General features: G+C 36.3%; 1 protein-coding gene across 6 annotated transcripts in view; it reads left to right on the forward strand.

The window, feature by feature from the left end:
- QTMAN (queuosine-tRNA mannosyltransferase) overlaps window positions 1-14,842 on the forward strand; it is a 245,334-nt gene that overhangs the window by 42,732 nt on the left and 187,760 nt on the right. For 5 of the 6 annotated variants that reach the window (XM_087710860.1, XM_087710840.1, XM_087710853.1 and 2 more), the window contains one exon: window positions 11,463-11,515. The exons of the other annotated variant lie outside the window; for it this stretch is intronic. In XM_087710860.1, the coding sequence (XP_087566986.1) occupies window positions 11,487-11,515 (29 nt within the window). In that variant the 5' untranslated portion in view covers window positions 11,463-11,486. The remainder of the gene's footprint in view (window positions 1-11,462; window positions 11,516-14,842) is intronic. 6 annotated transcript variants of the gene reach the window in all.

A 14,842-nucleotide genomic window follows, 5' to 3' on the forward strand; every position in this document is an offset into this window, starting at 1 on the left:
TACAAAAACACCTCTTTGCAGACATGGCCAAATGGCTTGATTCATGGGCCATTAAGTTCCTTTCTCCCTATATCCTACTGAGAAAACTACTCTGAATGGTAATCATCCTTGTTCAAGTATGTGTGTGGAAGAGGGGGGGTTTGCACAGCCAGCTCACCTTTATATCAGGCTGTTGTTTCTATAAATGTCTGTATATATTCACATGTAATAAACACATTCTCATCTGATTTTAAAGCAGCTCTGCCATGTTTATCTGTAGGGGGCTTGCAGGATGAGTCCCTCTGTCCTTGCCTTTAATATACAAAAGGTAGATCAGAAATGTAAAATAGTAGAAATTCTGGTTAGTACAAGAATCATGTTTGAGGTGAATATCTAACATTTGAAATTGTAGAAAAAAGGCTGATTTTTTTAATGCTTAATGCCTTTGAATCAAATAAATGAAGGATTGTTGGTGCTCTGAGCTTGGTTCTTTTCTTGCAGATGTTTCATTACCCAAACTAGGTAATGTCATTGCACTGATGATGTTACCTATTTTGGGTAATGAAATGTCTGCAAGAAAACAGTCAAGCTCAGAAAGCACCAGGGACCCCTCATTTCAACCCTGAGCTACAAATATCCTCTACAAATATTGCAATCAAACAAATTTATGGAATAGCCTCCTTTTGTTATTTCAGCCCAACCATAGAATTAGTGATCTGCAGTTTTGTGCATAAATAAAAATAGCATCCAATTAATTTAATGGTCTAATCTCCCTAACTCCAGATGTCTGCATTTCACTCCCCAGAATTCTTAGTAATAGTGGTATAGTGAAATCTTGGAGCTGAAATCTACAAATCTGAAAGGCAACCATGTCAGGGAAGACAGATTTATTTAAAATATCTGAATCTCCAGTTTTTATCTTTTCACCAAGGAGAAAGTCTTCTTCAAAAAACTTTATTCTAAGCTTTTAAGAGATGAATTCCCCTTTGAGTCAAACTAATATTCTGAAGTCCTCATCAACATGCTTATGTATCCTTTGTAGCAAAAATATAGAAATGGTTTACCATGGTCTTCTTTTAGTATGATTTTTCATCTTCATAGTTAAACCCACAACTCAGCTTTTTCCCATTCAAGTGCTAGTCTGCTCCAACCCTGTTTAGCTTTCCAAGACAAGCCAAATTGGCTAACTGCTGTCATTTAGTTGGCCTCGCTCTATGTTAAAATGTCTTAAATAGTGATTTTAACTGAGCAAGATGGGTGGCATAGCAGTTTAATGATAAATATAATCTAATGGAATGGGGAGAGGAATTAATTCATGCATGCAGTGTCAACAGCACAACATGTAGTGTAGCTCTGTTTTCTATTTATACAGTGTTTTTATTTTGGTGATGAACTATCAGTCCCCTGTCCTAAAAGTAACATTTAACATCTTCTGAAATTTTTTATTCTTAATAAGATTTTGATAATATCCTGTAAGAAGTTAAGATTTTTGTCCCCAAGAGCTGGGAAAGTGTGCATAGGTGCAGAATAGGTTCCTGGTTCTGCTTTAATGTGTTTTGGGGTGAAAAAGACTGAATTAGGCTATTGAAAAAAGATTCCTCAATTAGAAATTGGTTTAGTATATTAGAACCCATTAAATCTTGCAGTCCTCCCAAACAAAAATCTACTCTTAAGTGATCATACCATGTTTCCCCGAAAATAAGACTGGGTCTAATTTTCTTTTGACGCCCGAAATAAGTGATTAGCCTTATTTTTGGGGAGGTCTTATTATTTTTGAGGTGCAGGAGGCGGTGAATGTGGTCACCTCATGGCTGCTGCTGTGTTGCAATATTTTTGGGGAGGGCTTATTTTCAGGGGAGGGCTTATTTTAGCGCATGCCCTCAAAAGCCCAATTGGGTTTATTATGCAGGGAGGTTTTATTTTCGGGGAGAGAGGGTAGTAGTTTTCATTTCAGGAATATAATTTATGGGAAAGAATATACGACTGTGATACTGTCTACTGGATCCATCTGCTAATGTAAAAATATAGACAAGATCGCATTCACCTTCAAATGCAGGGGAAGTTTTTACTTTTTTAGTTTAGGTGGTGTGAATTTGACTGCCGAAAAGTCATCTTCTTTGTGGTTTTCAATGCTCAACATGAAGTTAGACATGGGGGCTACCTTTAGTTTTCTGTGCAATTCTGAGAACTGAAGTAACAACTATCTACAAAGCAGGATGACATTTGAGGAATTGGACTGAAAGTATGGTTCTCTTTGTTTGTCTAGATTTAGATTACATAAATAAATAGATTTAGCTCAGGCTTTTTGTTATGTAACAAATAATGTATCCAAATAAGCAATTAATAAGATTTCCCAAATATTTACTTATTTAAAGAAAAACTCTGGCAAGAGGTACATGTTTTCCTGACTTCTATTCTAGTGCAAATTTTGGTACTGGGATTTTAGTTATATTAATTGGAGGTTAAAATGAGTTATTTAGAGAAAATAATTGCTTCCAATTAAAGAGCATGGAACAACTTTTAAGGACAGTATTCTCTGATAAAAATTCAAACATTCCAGTTGTTTTCTGCAATAAGAAGTTGTAATGACTTGTCCTTTTTTCTGTTTGCAAAATACCAACTTTATGAAACATACATTGTGTACCTCAGATAAATACTAGACTTTAATTCAACTTCCAGAATAATCTTCTCGGAAAAATATATATACTTGCACAGCATTTAGTGTATTATCAACTGCTGTTTCTTTGTACAAAACATCTTTTCAGAAGCTAAAATGCATTTCTTTCTGAATATAAAGTAGGTCTTGTATACTTTGGATGCTTTGGAGGAGATCAGCAAGTTGTTACACTAGAAGCTTTTATGAGGCAATATGTTAAGGGGGGGGAAAGCAGTAGCAGAGATACCTGTAGAGAACATGAGACATGCCCTAAAGCAATAGACAATAATTAGCTGTCATATTCCCATGTAAACTCTTCCAAGCATTAGTGTTTATGAAATTCAGAGATCAGTGGAAGATCATTCTCAAATTCCTCCTGCTGAAGTTGTTTATGCCCATTCTATTTTTGATGTCCCTATAAGAAACTTTGATGGAGGCATGTTGCCCAAAGAGAATTGCATTCTTTAACCAGAGCTCTAGTTTTTTCTCCAGCTCACAGAAAAAGACTTGGAAGTTTTAAACTTCAGATCTCTTGTTCAGAATTAGTAAAAAATATATTAACAAAGTGATTTCCAGAATTTCTCCAGATCATGATAAAAAAATGGTATGTTTCAGGATGGTTGGAATATTACCTTGATGCTAAGATTGGATTTCTGGTGTGGTAATAGTTACTTATTATTTATAGATGTCTGATTTGTTAATTATTGGGTTCTTGTTTAAGTTATAAAAATTCTGAGACACTTAATAATAATAATACACTTGAGAGAATGCATTAATTATAATTATAAAACTACAAAAATTTGAATGTTTTAGTTTATTTAAAATCTACTTTCTCTTTGCTGCCCAAACTAGCAATTTAATTTTGATTGTTCTGCTTACTTTTTCTGGTGTAGATACATAATTGTGGAAAGTAACTTTTCCTGGTTTTACATGCTATATATTCTAAAGCATGAGTGTTGGCTGCTTTTTAAGTATGCTCTGTCTTCAAAAAAATCAATAACATTGATTACCTTGGCAAAATACCTAAATGAGAGGCCTAGAAGAATATGTTTTTGCCTGAATTTGCGCATCTAGTCTGAGGCCATTACAATCTAGTCTTTACCGCCTGAGAAATCCCTATATTGCTACTCTTTGACATCAGTCCTTTGATGTCAAGTTTTGTGAGGCAGGCAAATTCAGGAAACGCAACCCACTTGGCTTCTGGAAAGATCTTCATTGTTAGTAAAGTACAGAATCTTGAAAGAATGCTCAAGTGTTTCTCCAGATCAACTTCTATCTAGTACTATGTTTTCCTCCAAATAAGACAGGTCTTACTTTCTTTTGACCCCTGAAATAAGCACTTGGACTTATTTTGGGGGAGGTCCTATTATTTTTGAGGTGCAGAGTGAGCGTGATCATATGGCTGCTATGTTGCAATATTTTTGGGGAGGGCTTATTTTCAGGGAAGGGCTTATGCACTCAAAAGCCCAATTGGGCTTATTATCCAGAGAGGTCTTATTTTAAGGGAAACAGGTTATAATTAAGATGGAGTTATTCTGACTCTTTTTCTGATATTGAGAATTGAGAGGTCTTTAAAGTTGCCCTGTTTCTTACCCCTGTTTTCATGGATATCTCATCAGTTCAAAGAGGATGTAGCCTGACTTAATTTTCTGCTCATTAACATAAGCTCAAGCTTAATTGTATTAAGATTAAAAGAAGTATTTTGAGGTAATATACTGTAGAAACATGATGAAAACGTTGACTTCGCCTACTAGTATTTCAAAGTATGCCAGTATTACATGAGTATTATGAAGTAACTTTCTGGTATACTAATGCATGAATTTTAAACTTTTTGGATAATAATCTTCTGCAGCTGCTTAGCAAAGGATTTATATCCAGGTGAAAAATATAACATAAAGTGTTTGTCTTAAAATTATATGCTTATATTTATTCCACATGCCTCCTGTGGTTTGGAATTATAAATTATAAAGCAGGAATAATAATTGTTCTTCCCATGTTGGTTAGTTTGTCTGTGCTAGAAAATCTTTACTAGAGAATTTCACCCAACAGGTTTGTGTAGCATTGACATTTCATATATTTATTGGTAAAATTAATCACAAACACTAGCTTTTATAAATTGTGTGGCTATAGAGGGCTATTTGTGGAAATATATTAATTTATCTGGAAGATAACTATTTTCCTGTAAGGTACTGGATGAGATGTAATAATTTCCCATTTTTAGTAGAAAGGAAACAGTACTGGAGTTTGTATATTTTCAAGGGGTATTTCTCCCCTACACTTCTCCCCTACACTTACAATAAGTCAAATGCTGTGAGATGGGTAACTGTAAACATATAAATATTATATATTAAATAAATAAATACAATTTTCCTTTTGTACATATATTATTCATTACAGAGAGACAAAAGTAGAGCACAAAGTTTTTCTCTAGCTTGACTTAGCCTTGGCTTGCATTCCAACATAAGACTCTGGAGATTGAAAAACTTTAATTGTACGTGGCTTTCTGAATATGCTACTAATTAAAAGTTCTGTCAACTTACTTGAATGGGATGGAGGGAATGCAGGTTATCGTTGAGCGCCACACTAATTAAAGTGAGTGTGTCTTTTTACAAAACCAGTGGAGAGACAAGCAAAATTCTGCATCTTAATAATTAGCACATAGTGTAGGGCAATTTCTGAAAAAGAAGCTAAATAATGGCATAGACAGGGGGAACAGATTATTGATGTTCATAAAGGCAGCAGCAAGGTGGGACATCTTTTCTATTAATAGATGTAACAAGGGGTTAAGTAATACTTGAGGACAGAACAATCACTTGATCAACAGCAGCAGTTTCAAGATCATATTCAATGATTCTGCTTTGGACAAAAGAACAAGTGTAAAAATACTTTTAAGACTCATGCCGGCTTCATGTATTCTTTACGTTATTTTTTAACTTCCGGAGGAAATGGCTTTTGAGCATCACTTGACCATTTCAGAATAAAAAAAAAAATATTTGGGAATATTAAAGTCCAAATATTCTTCTCTTGAGATCTTTTTCTTGCATTACAGATAGTCTTCAACTTATGATCACAGTTGAACCAAAAAGTTATATTGTTAAGCAAGACAGTTAGTTGCTAAATGAATTTTGCCTCATTTTATGATCTTTCCTGCCACAATTGTTACGTGAGTCATTGCAATTGTTAAATTAATAACACGGTTGTTAGGTAAATCTGGCTTCCCCGTTGACTTTGCTTGTCACAAGGTCAGAGAATGTGATCACATGAACTTGGGACACTGCAAATGTCATAAATATGAGTCAGTTGCCAAGCATCTGAATTTTGGTCACATGACCATGGGGATGCTGCAATGGTTGTAAGTATAAAAATGTTCATAAATCACTTTTTTATCAGTGCTGTTGTAATTTTGAACAGTCACTAAATGAACAGTTGTTAGTTGAGGACCACTTGTATTAAATATTCTACATTGTTGAACAACCTTAGCAAAATTAGGATAAATGCAGTCTGAAATTGTTACACCTCCCATCCCCTTGTCTATTCAAGCCAGGTGGACCTTCTTCAGAATTTCAATCTTCACAGTAAAGAATCAGGTTATATTAGGTATATAAAAAGGAGAAACTGGAATTTAATGAGACCTTACACTAACTGGTACTGACAAAACCAATACTTCCCATATGGAACCTTTGATTGAACAAGCTGTCTGGCTTCTTTCTCAATTCTTGTAGACTTGCTCAGTGAGAGTAAGATTCCAGAAACATTACATTGTCCAGAAGAATCTTAACCACCTTTAGAACATCAACCATAGTTGTATCTACTGACATCTTACCACTACACAACTGCGAATATTCCATCCTTACTTGTACCCATTCTGGAATTTACAGTATTAATATGTCTGTAATAGCTTTTATATCATCTCTAATCTTGAGAAGAATAACCATCTCACTTTTTTTCAGCTGTTGCAAATGCTGTCATGGAAGGTGTTGGTATAACTTGCTTGGATGCCATTTTGGTTGATAATGAAAATTATTATTTGATAATAAAAAATGTACTAATCCCTTACTTCTGCCTCCAACAATAAATATTAACATAGGAAACAACCCAACAGACAAAGTCCTTAATTATAGATTGGTATGTACTTCTGTATCATATTGATGATGGGAAAACTTTACAATTTTAATCTTTTCTAAGCTGTGTTCCTTCTCTTTCATCCTTCATTTTTGCTTCATTTCTTTAATTTGACCTTTATTAAATATTATTTCATTAATCTTTTCAGCTGTTAATATAATAACTTCATTTCTTTTTTTTGTAGGAGGTAGCATATGTCGGATATAATGGGTGCCAGCAATTATGAAAGAGATTATAGTTTTAATTATATGCATGTATATATTTGGCATGGCCTCATGATGGTTGTGGATGGACAATAGTTAAAAATAATATAATACATGTCACAAAGGAATATTCAGTTCAACAGACAAAATCCTGTAAGAGGCTAGCTATCCACCCCAAGGTAACAGTTGGGGAAAAAAGACATATTTTTCAAAAATTCCATTTTTGCTGGCAGAGGGTTGCAGGAGGCCATCCTAGCCAAAAATGGAGCTTGTGAGAGCCACACACAGCCCCCCTAGCTCCGTTTTCACTGGCAGATGATTGCAGGAGGCCGTCCCAGGTGAAAATGGAGCTCATGATCCAGCCCACAGGTGCTTAGATCTGGTTCTCGGAGCTGCCCTGGAAACAGCAAAGGACTGGCCCGCAATGCCTCTGCCAGTGAAAACAGAGCTCCATTTTTGCTGGCAGAGTGCTTGGACCACCACAGGTGCCCCCAACATGAGTGATGTCAAGCTGGCCATGCCCCCCTGACCATGCCCCCTGCCCCCCAAGACCAAACACAACCCTGATGAGGCCCTCAATGAAATCCAGTTTGACACCCTTGCTCTAGGACATTTAGAGAGCAGGTGTGACAACAGAGAAAGCTCACTTCTTGTGCTCTGTCAGATGAACTGTTTAATCAAACCTGAACCATGTCAACTCTATCCAGTTGTATCAGATGCATAGATAACTACTAAAGTTAAATAGTCCCCTGTGCCAGGGAGGGCTTTATAGGTAGCAACCTGAAATACACCTAGAATCTAAGTGGCAACTACTGTAGCTCATGAAGCAAAGTGCATATTGTGACATGCCCATTTCTGCCTGTATCATTGCATTCTGGACCTGCTAAAATCTGTGAGTGGTCTTCAAGCACAGCCCCATGTAGAGTACATTGCAGCTGCTCATGCATGAGCTGGTCAGGATGTCAGTGACTGTCTTGAGTGGAGGACCACCTAGTTCAGGAATAGGCCAACCTGGTCTGAAAGGATCCATAAGCCCAAACAATGTTTTCTCCATACAGTTCTAGTATGAAACTCAAATGAAAAGACAGTCACTTTCTTTAGAGTTCTATGGATCTACAAGCTGACCATCTTCCCAACAACATCCAAAAGAGGGATTGTTGGACACCAGTCAAAAATTGTCTAAAATGGTTAGATCCAATGATTATTTTTTTTATTACCATAGTATTATTTTTCTTCTTGTGTTTTGCTGTGGCGATGCTCTTTGTTGCAATTCAATTATCTTATGAGCGGATCTGGTAGATGTCTTTTTTACCTGTTCACCTTTTTCATATTATAAAATAAAAAAACGTATAATATCAAATGGTAACATAGCATTCTCCAGAGGGGAAGGGAATAGGATCCAGGAATGGGTGTTGCTCTGCTCTTCTGCTTGACACTGAGGCTGTCATCTTTTTGGCAATGCCTTCTTAGGCAGGAACTCCTCCCAGTTTTGGCTCAGTCTTTTTTGCTCCTCCAGTAGTCGTTCCTGGATTCAATTTTTGCTCCTGCAATAGTCATTCCTAGATTCTCTTCTTTGATTTTAAAGGAAAAGAAAAAAAAAAGAGATTGTAAGAATTGCGTTTTCACGATCACACGGCTAACCAGCTTAGCCGCTTGTCTGGATTCATAGCCAGACCCCTGCCATCCTGAGACACAGTGGAGAGGGGCTTCACCCCTTAAGGGTGCAAAGTCCCTGGCACAAGGGTTACAGTCTGCCCAGATTGGTCTGGGCATACTGACAGTGACAGTGTGTTTGGTGCCCAATTTAAAGCCACCGCCGCAGCTGCCGTTCTTTCAGAACCTGCCTGCTTCGACGCTCTGAGTCATGGCAGCTTCGCAGGCAGATAAATATTAACTAAAAGAATTAACTAAAAAGAATAGAATGCCCCCCTCCCCTGAAAAACCTCATTCTACTCAGGATGAACAGCTTTTACAGAAAGCTTGGGTGGGAGAGATTTATGTAAGTAATAATTTTAAATGTGCAAGAGGTGTTGCTATTTTAATTACTAAATGTTCTAAGCTGCCTGTTGAGGAAGAAATATCAGATGGAGAAAGTCATTTCTAAATACTTATTGCCATATTGAGTAATCAGTGTTTAGCACTCCTAAATTTATATATCAAGCTACAACCTCTCCAGAACATGCAATTGTTTTCCTATTTTACTACATGTTTATAATCATTTTTTAATAAGACCCTACATTTTAATTGTAATATGGTAAGCATCACAGTAAATCCAAAGTCAGGCAAAAACTTCATTGCGTTCCAATAGTAGTTAGTTCTTATTGCTATAGAAATAATAATAACTCACAAACCCATAGTCACACTTTGCCAGGAATCATTCAGAACCAAAGGCAAGATACAGAAGGATGAAAGAAACAATATAATCTACAAAATCAGCTGTAACAATTGCAACCAGTTCTACATGGACAAATATCACGTCAATTAAAAACCAGGTCCACAAACATTGGCTGGCAGTTAATCACAATGATCCCAAATCCTTACTTTCTACATACACTGGCACCAGTTTGATTAATGAAACACAAAAATCATTGGCCACGCTACCACTTGCCATGCTCGTAAGTTCATTGAAACCTGGCATTCCACAAGACTCCTATTGATGACTCACACCTGACTCATCACAAGACCCTCACTTGACACACCCACACCTGACCCATCACAGCACTTACTGACCACATGAAGCCCTTATAAACAGAAGGATACTGACACATCCCCTAAATCCCTGCTGAAGATATTACATAGCCTGGTAATGAAACGTTAGGAAACCAACCACAAGCTCAGAGAACAAACCTTCAGCCTTGTTAGCATATTTTTTGAAGTATAAGATGCACTTTATTCCCTCAAAAAAGAGGGTGAAAATCTGAGTGCTCTTAACACTAAATACAGCATTTTTGGCCCCCCGAAACCCCACTCCCTTTGCAAAAATGACTGTGCATAGCCTTTAGGGGTTTTCCAGAGTGCCCCTGGGGGCATGGGAGGGCAAAAATGAGCAAAAATGGGCCATTTTTGGCTCCTTTTAGCCCCCCCGGCCCTCAGGAGCAGTCTAAAAGCTTCCTAAAGATATTAATGCCTTTTTTTGACAAAAAACTGGCTGTTTTTTGCTCATTTTTGGGGACCCCAGCCCCCAGGAGCACTCTACAAGCCTCCTAAAAGCTATTCATGTCCCTTTTTTTGGCAAAAATGGGCCTGTTTTCGTGAGAAAAGGCTGTTTTTGGGAGGTCTACAGAGTGCAAAAACTTTTTTTAAAAAAAATTGCCTCTTCAAAATCTTGGCGCGTCTTATACTCTGCATCTTATACTCTGAAAAATATGTAGTTCTTATTTCCTAAAAAATGTGGATGCTGAGATTTTAATAAGCTACATTTACCTGCAAATTACAGGTATCTTTCTAACTCAATTTGGACGACTGTATGTAGTATACTATTTATGCTGAAATATCAAACCTCTAAAAATATTATTCCAGCTTCAACCACAAACAGTGATAATATTTTGGATATGGAGAAGATGTTTGATATGGTCCCATGGTAGCTTCTGAACTGCATATTGTGTTTGTTTTGAGTTTCTTTTAAGCTTTGGGTTGATATAGTTTATTTAGCTCCTAAATTGTGTGAGCTTATTAATTGTATGCTGCCTCTTTGGTTTATTTATAATAAAATACATGCCAAGAATGTTCTCTTTCTCTTTTGTAACTTCACATCAGAATCCTACCTGTAATATTAGAAGTTTTGATATTTTCAAATTTCTAGTAGTACCAATAAAACGTTCTGATGAGGAATTGCAAAAAAAAGGAGATAATTATTTTTGGTGATCTAAAATGGGTGATCTAATATTGTATTATATGGAGAATTCCAAAGAATTCCAGGAAGCAAAAGATGAATCAAGTCAACTTACTATGAAAATGACCATGAAAGGAAAGAATATACTGAGAAATAGCCCAGAGAGCATTCAACAAAGTATATGTGGATAATACTTTATATTTTACAGATAGATTAGAAATCTCTTACCGATATTCCTAATCTTATTTAATTAATATATGGAATTTGGATATTCTGTGATTAGCTTATACACTGGTTATTCTATGAACAAACTATAGGTTGTTGGATTTTACATACAGGATTTTTATTATGCTCAATTACTAGTTGAAAAAGGTGGGTGAGCTTTTTAAATTTATCATTGGGTTCCTATGCTATGAAAGAGCTTCATTCAGCTTCTCTATTTTGAGAATTTATTATTTGACCTCATTGACCTCCTGGACATTTTGAAAACCTCCCTGGTCCTTTTAGTATTTGAATCTATTGGGTAGGCTAAAGTGGGCCATCGTAATGTTTGTAGAATTAAAAAAAAGCTTGATTTAAATATAATGCTTTTTGGCAGTACATTGCATCTAACCATTTCTTTGGTGTACCTGGTCCAAATGAAATTGTTATTTCTGATTTTCCATAACAGTGAGAAATTTTGGAGGAGTTATCCATGGCTTCTAAACCAATAAAAAGTCAAAGGTAAGTTGCGTTTGACAAAGATAATAATACTATGCATGATGGTATATTATGCATAAATGGTGAAATAGCAAAGCAAGTAGATGAATATGCAACTTGTTACAATATTTACTAAAGATGAAAAATGTTAGCACTGTTCTAGTCAAGCTGTGAGCAAATCTTATAACCAATTCTTTTTGTAAATCTACAGATTATTGCAGACTTTACAAAGAACACAAAATGTTTTAGATATTACCATCCTCACCCAGTTTTGGGATTTTAACCTTACAAGAACCGCCTCTGGGTACAGTGATAGTAGTTAAGAAAATGCTTATGGTGCTTTCTCCTTTCCGTATGCTTGAATGTCTGTTGTGCTCATTTCTATCCTCTAATTCAATATTTCTCAACTTCAGCAAGTTGAAGATGTGTGGACTTCAGCTATCAGAATTTCTCAGCCAGCCTTCTGATTGAGGAATTCTGGAAGTTGAAGTCCACTAATCTTAAAGTTGACAAAAGCCTTGATGTCATGCTTGTCATGGAATATCTTTATCCATGCCCTCTCTAGGATCAAGAGGGAATTATGAGAAGAACATTTGCACACAGGAGTAGATAAACAGTCTTTTGATGTTTTAAAATATTACCATACTTTTACACACAACATTATAGAAGCAATTTAATGCAATGGATGATATATTTGTGGAATTAAATAAATGTAGTAAAGAAACATTTACTGTTGGAAAGTGAGGAACTGATCACATGGTCACAGCTGGAGCAAATGTAAATCGTTCATTATATTATTATAGGTGGCATTTCCTGATTCGTCAAATGACATCATTGCTACCCTTTTGAGAAGGAAAATTAATCTATGGATCATGCCTTTTCATAACAGATAGAGAAGAAAAAAATATCACAGAAACAAGCAGCAAAACAAGCAGCTACAATCTTTTAAGTACGATGTAGAACAAGTAGCATAAAAAGTTAGAGAAAATATTTAATACAGTCTTTTTCCATTTGGTGCCCTGGAGGCAGTGGTGGGTTGCCGGAGGTATGCCCCGGTACGGGTGTACAGGAGCCAGCCCAGAGCACCGGATACCGTTCCAGTATGGTGCTCCGGAGGGCCCAACCGCCCGCGCTCCTTGTGCTTTAAAGATTTTGCGCTGACGCGCACATGCATAGCACATACAGCGCCTGCGCGACACTCCGTGGAGTAGCTAGTGTCGTGGAGCGTTGCGAAGGCGCTAGAACGCATGCGCATTCTAGGTATTTTGAGACACTTACTCTCGAATTTTTCACAACTGTCAAAGATGACTATAAATTTCAGAAATTCAATTTCAGACCCAAACATATTTGAGAGCAGAGTGGACACAATTACTCTCAGGAACATCTGCAATAAACCACAAATCTGTCACATTGCAGCAAAGAGATAAGCTTTTGCTCTGTTTTGAGACAACGAAGTGTGGAACCTGAAATAAGTTTGTTTACCTTCCCAAATCAACCAACAGACTTGGAGCTGCTTCTGAACTATTGCATGGAACATCTTTCATGATGCTTATTTTTGTTCCTAAATTGCTATCACGATTTGCTCATTTTTATGAAGCATTATAAAAATCTAAATACCAGGTGTTAAACATATAAAATTGCAATCATTTATGAGACATTTGCAAAACTATCCTCATATGTCACTGGAACTTTCATAGATGAAAATAAGCTTATGAAGGGTAAATGTTCCAATTTTCTTCCCGTTCTCCTGTTATTTTAACCCGTGTAAAAAAATATTAATTGCTACCATGGATATTAGAGATTGAGAAACTCATGACAGCTGCAGACTGTTTTTCATGTTAAGCAAAGGAACACATATCATCAGGTTTTTTGTTATAGAAACCTATATTTCAAAAGAAAAAGAGCACCTGTTAAGTATGAAAAGTGAGAAACAAGAGAAACACAATTTGCTTGCTTGTTTCAAATGTTTCAAATGTTTGAGCTTTTCAAAGGTGTACACTTTGTTGTTTTACCACACCATGTGTCAGCAATAAGTAATGTACACGTGCCTAGAATATATTGATACCGACATGCCATTGAGGATATGCCAGAATCTATTACTGTATGAAAACTATGGAAAATTAGGACTAGAAATAACAGGTATTAATTGCAGCTACCTAGATTTCACTTTAATATAAGGAAAAGCTTTCTAGCTGTAAGAACTGTACAAGATGCCTTCATCCACTGGAGGTTTCAGTAGAGGCTAGAAAGCACCTCTCAAAGGTAGTTTAATTGATTTTCATGACTATTGTAGAATTTTACATTACTTATGGTCCCTTCCAACTCCAGAATTCTATGATTTCATGTTAAAAGAACACACACCTAGCCTATAGGGATTGAAGTCAGTGCAAATCAGATATCGGGGGGGGGGGAATCGAAATCTTACTTTTAAAGAGGGAATATACGGTAAAATGGTATTTATGGGATGTTTTTATGCTAGGTTATTGCTTGCTAATCAGAGTTTTCTAAGTAAAACTATCACTTTTTAACATTTATGATATGAAGGGTAGACTGAGAGTTCATAGGGACAGAGACTCTAGAATCTGTGGGCATTGCTGGATGAATCTTATCTCTAGGAAAGGTTAGGATGGAATGTCTAATAAACCCTGGGAAAGCCCGAGAGAAACCTGGGCTGCTGAAAAAGAGACCCGTCAGCTCAGGGAAGAGGGAAGCTTGAGACTCAGAGCTTAATTACACAAGGTATAAGTTGAACTGGAGAATTACTTTGGCAGGTTCTATTACATTGTCCTACTGACAATAAGAATCTTTCCAGAAAGCCAAGGTGTTCTAGTTTCTTGAGTTTGGCAGCCTCACCGATAAGAGGTTTCTCAGCAAATGTTAAAAGTCTACCTTGATTATATTAAAACAAAATTGTGCAAGATAGAATGCGATTGAAACATTTGGATATACATTTTTGCATTGGACAGTACTCATTTTCACTCAAATCTGCTTAAAATTGTCTTGTAAGTGGTCTGTGGATCCGTTTCAAAAACTCTAATAAAAGTCTCACTCCAGTCAAATAAAGTGAATGGATAAGAAAATATGATGATACCTTATATTTTGTCCACTAGCTTACTTAATCTAAAATGGCCCATTCTTGATTGACCATAGTTCTCAAAATACTCAGGCTAAATTCTTTCCACATTGGTTGGTTGGTTTCCACATTAGTTAGAATTGCTAGTGATTGAATGAGGGCCACAGCATGTACTCTGTTATGGAATCTTGACCTGTTGGGACTGTTTTAGAAAATAAGTGGAAACCAAGTCAGTTCAACCATAAAGATTTGATAATGTTTATTTTTTTTAAATATAG

The sequence above is a fragment of the Thamnophis sirtalis genome, unplaced genomic scaffold, assembly GCF_051295495.1.
Source record: "Thamnophis sirtalis isolate CommonGarterSnake01/CBP01778 unplaced genomic scaffold, rThaSir2_p1.2 scaffold_1, whole genome shotgun sequence".
Lineage (NCBI taxonomy): Eukaryota > Metazoa > Chordata > Lepidosauria > Squamata > Natricidae > Thamnophis > Thamnophis sirtalis.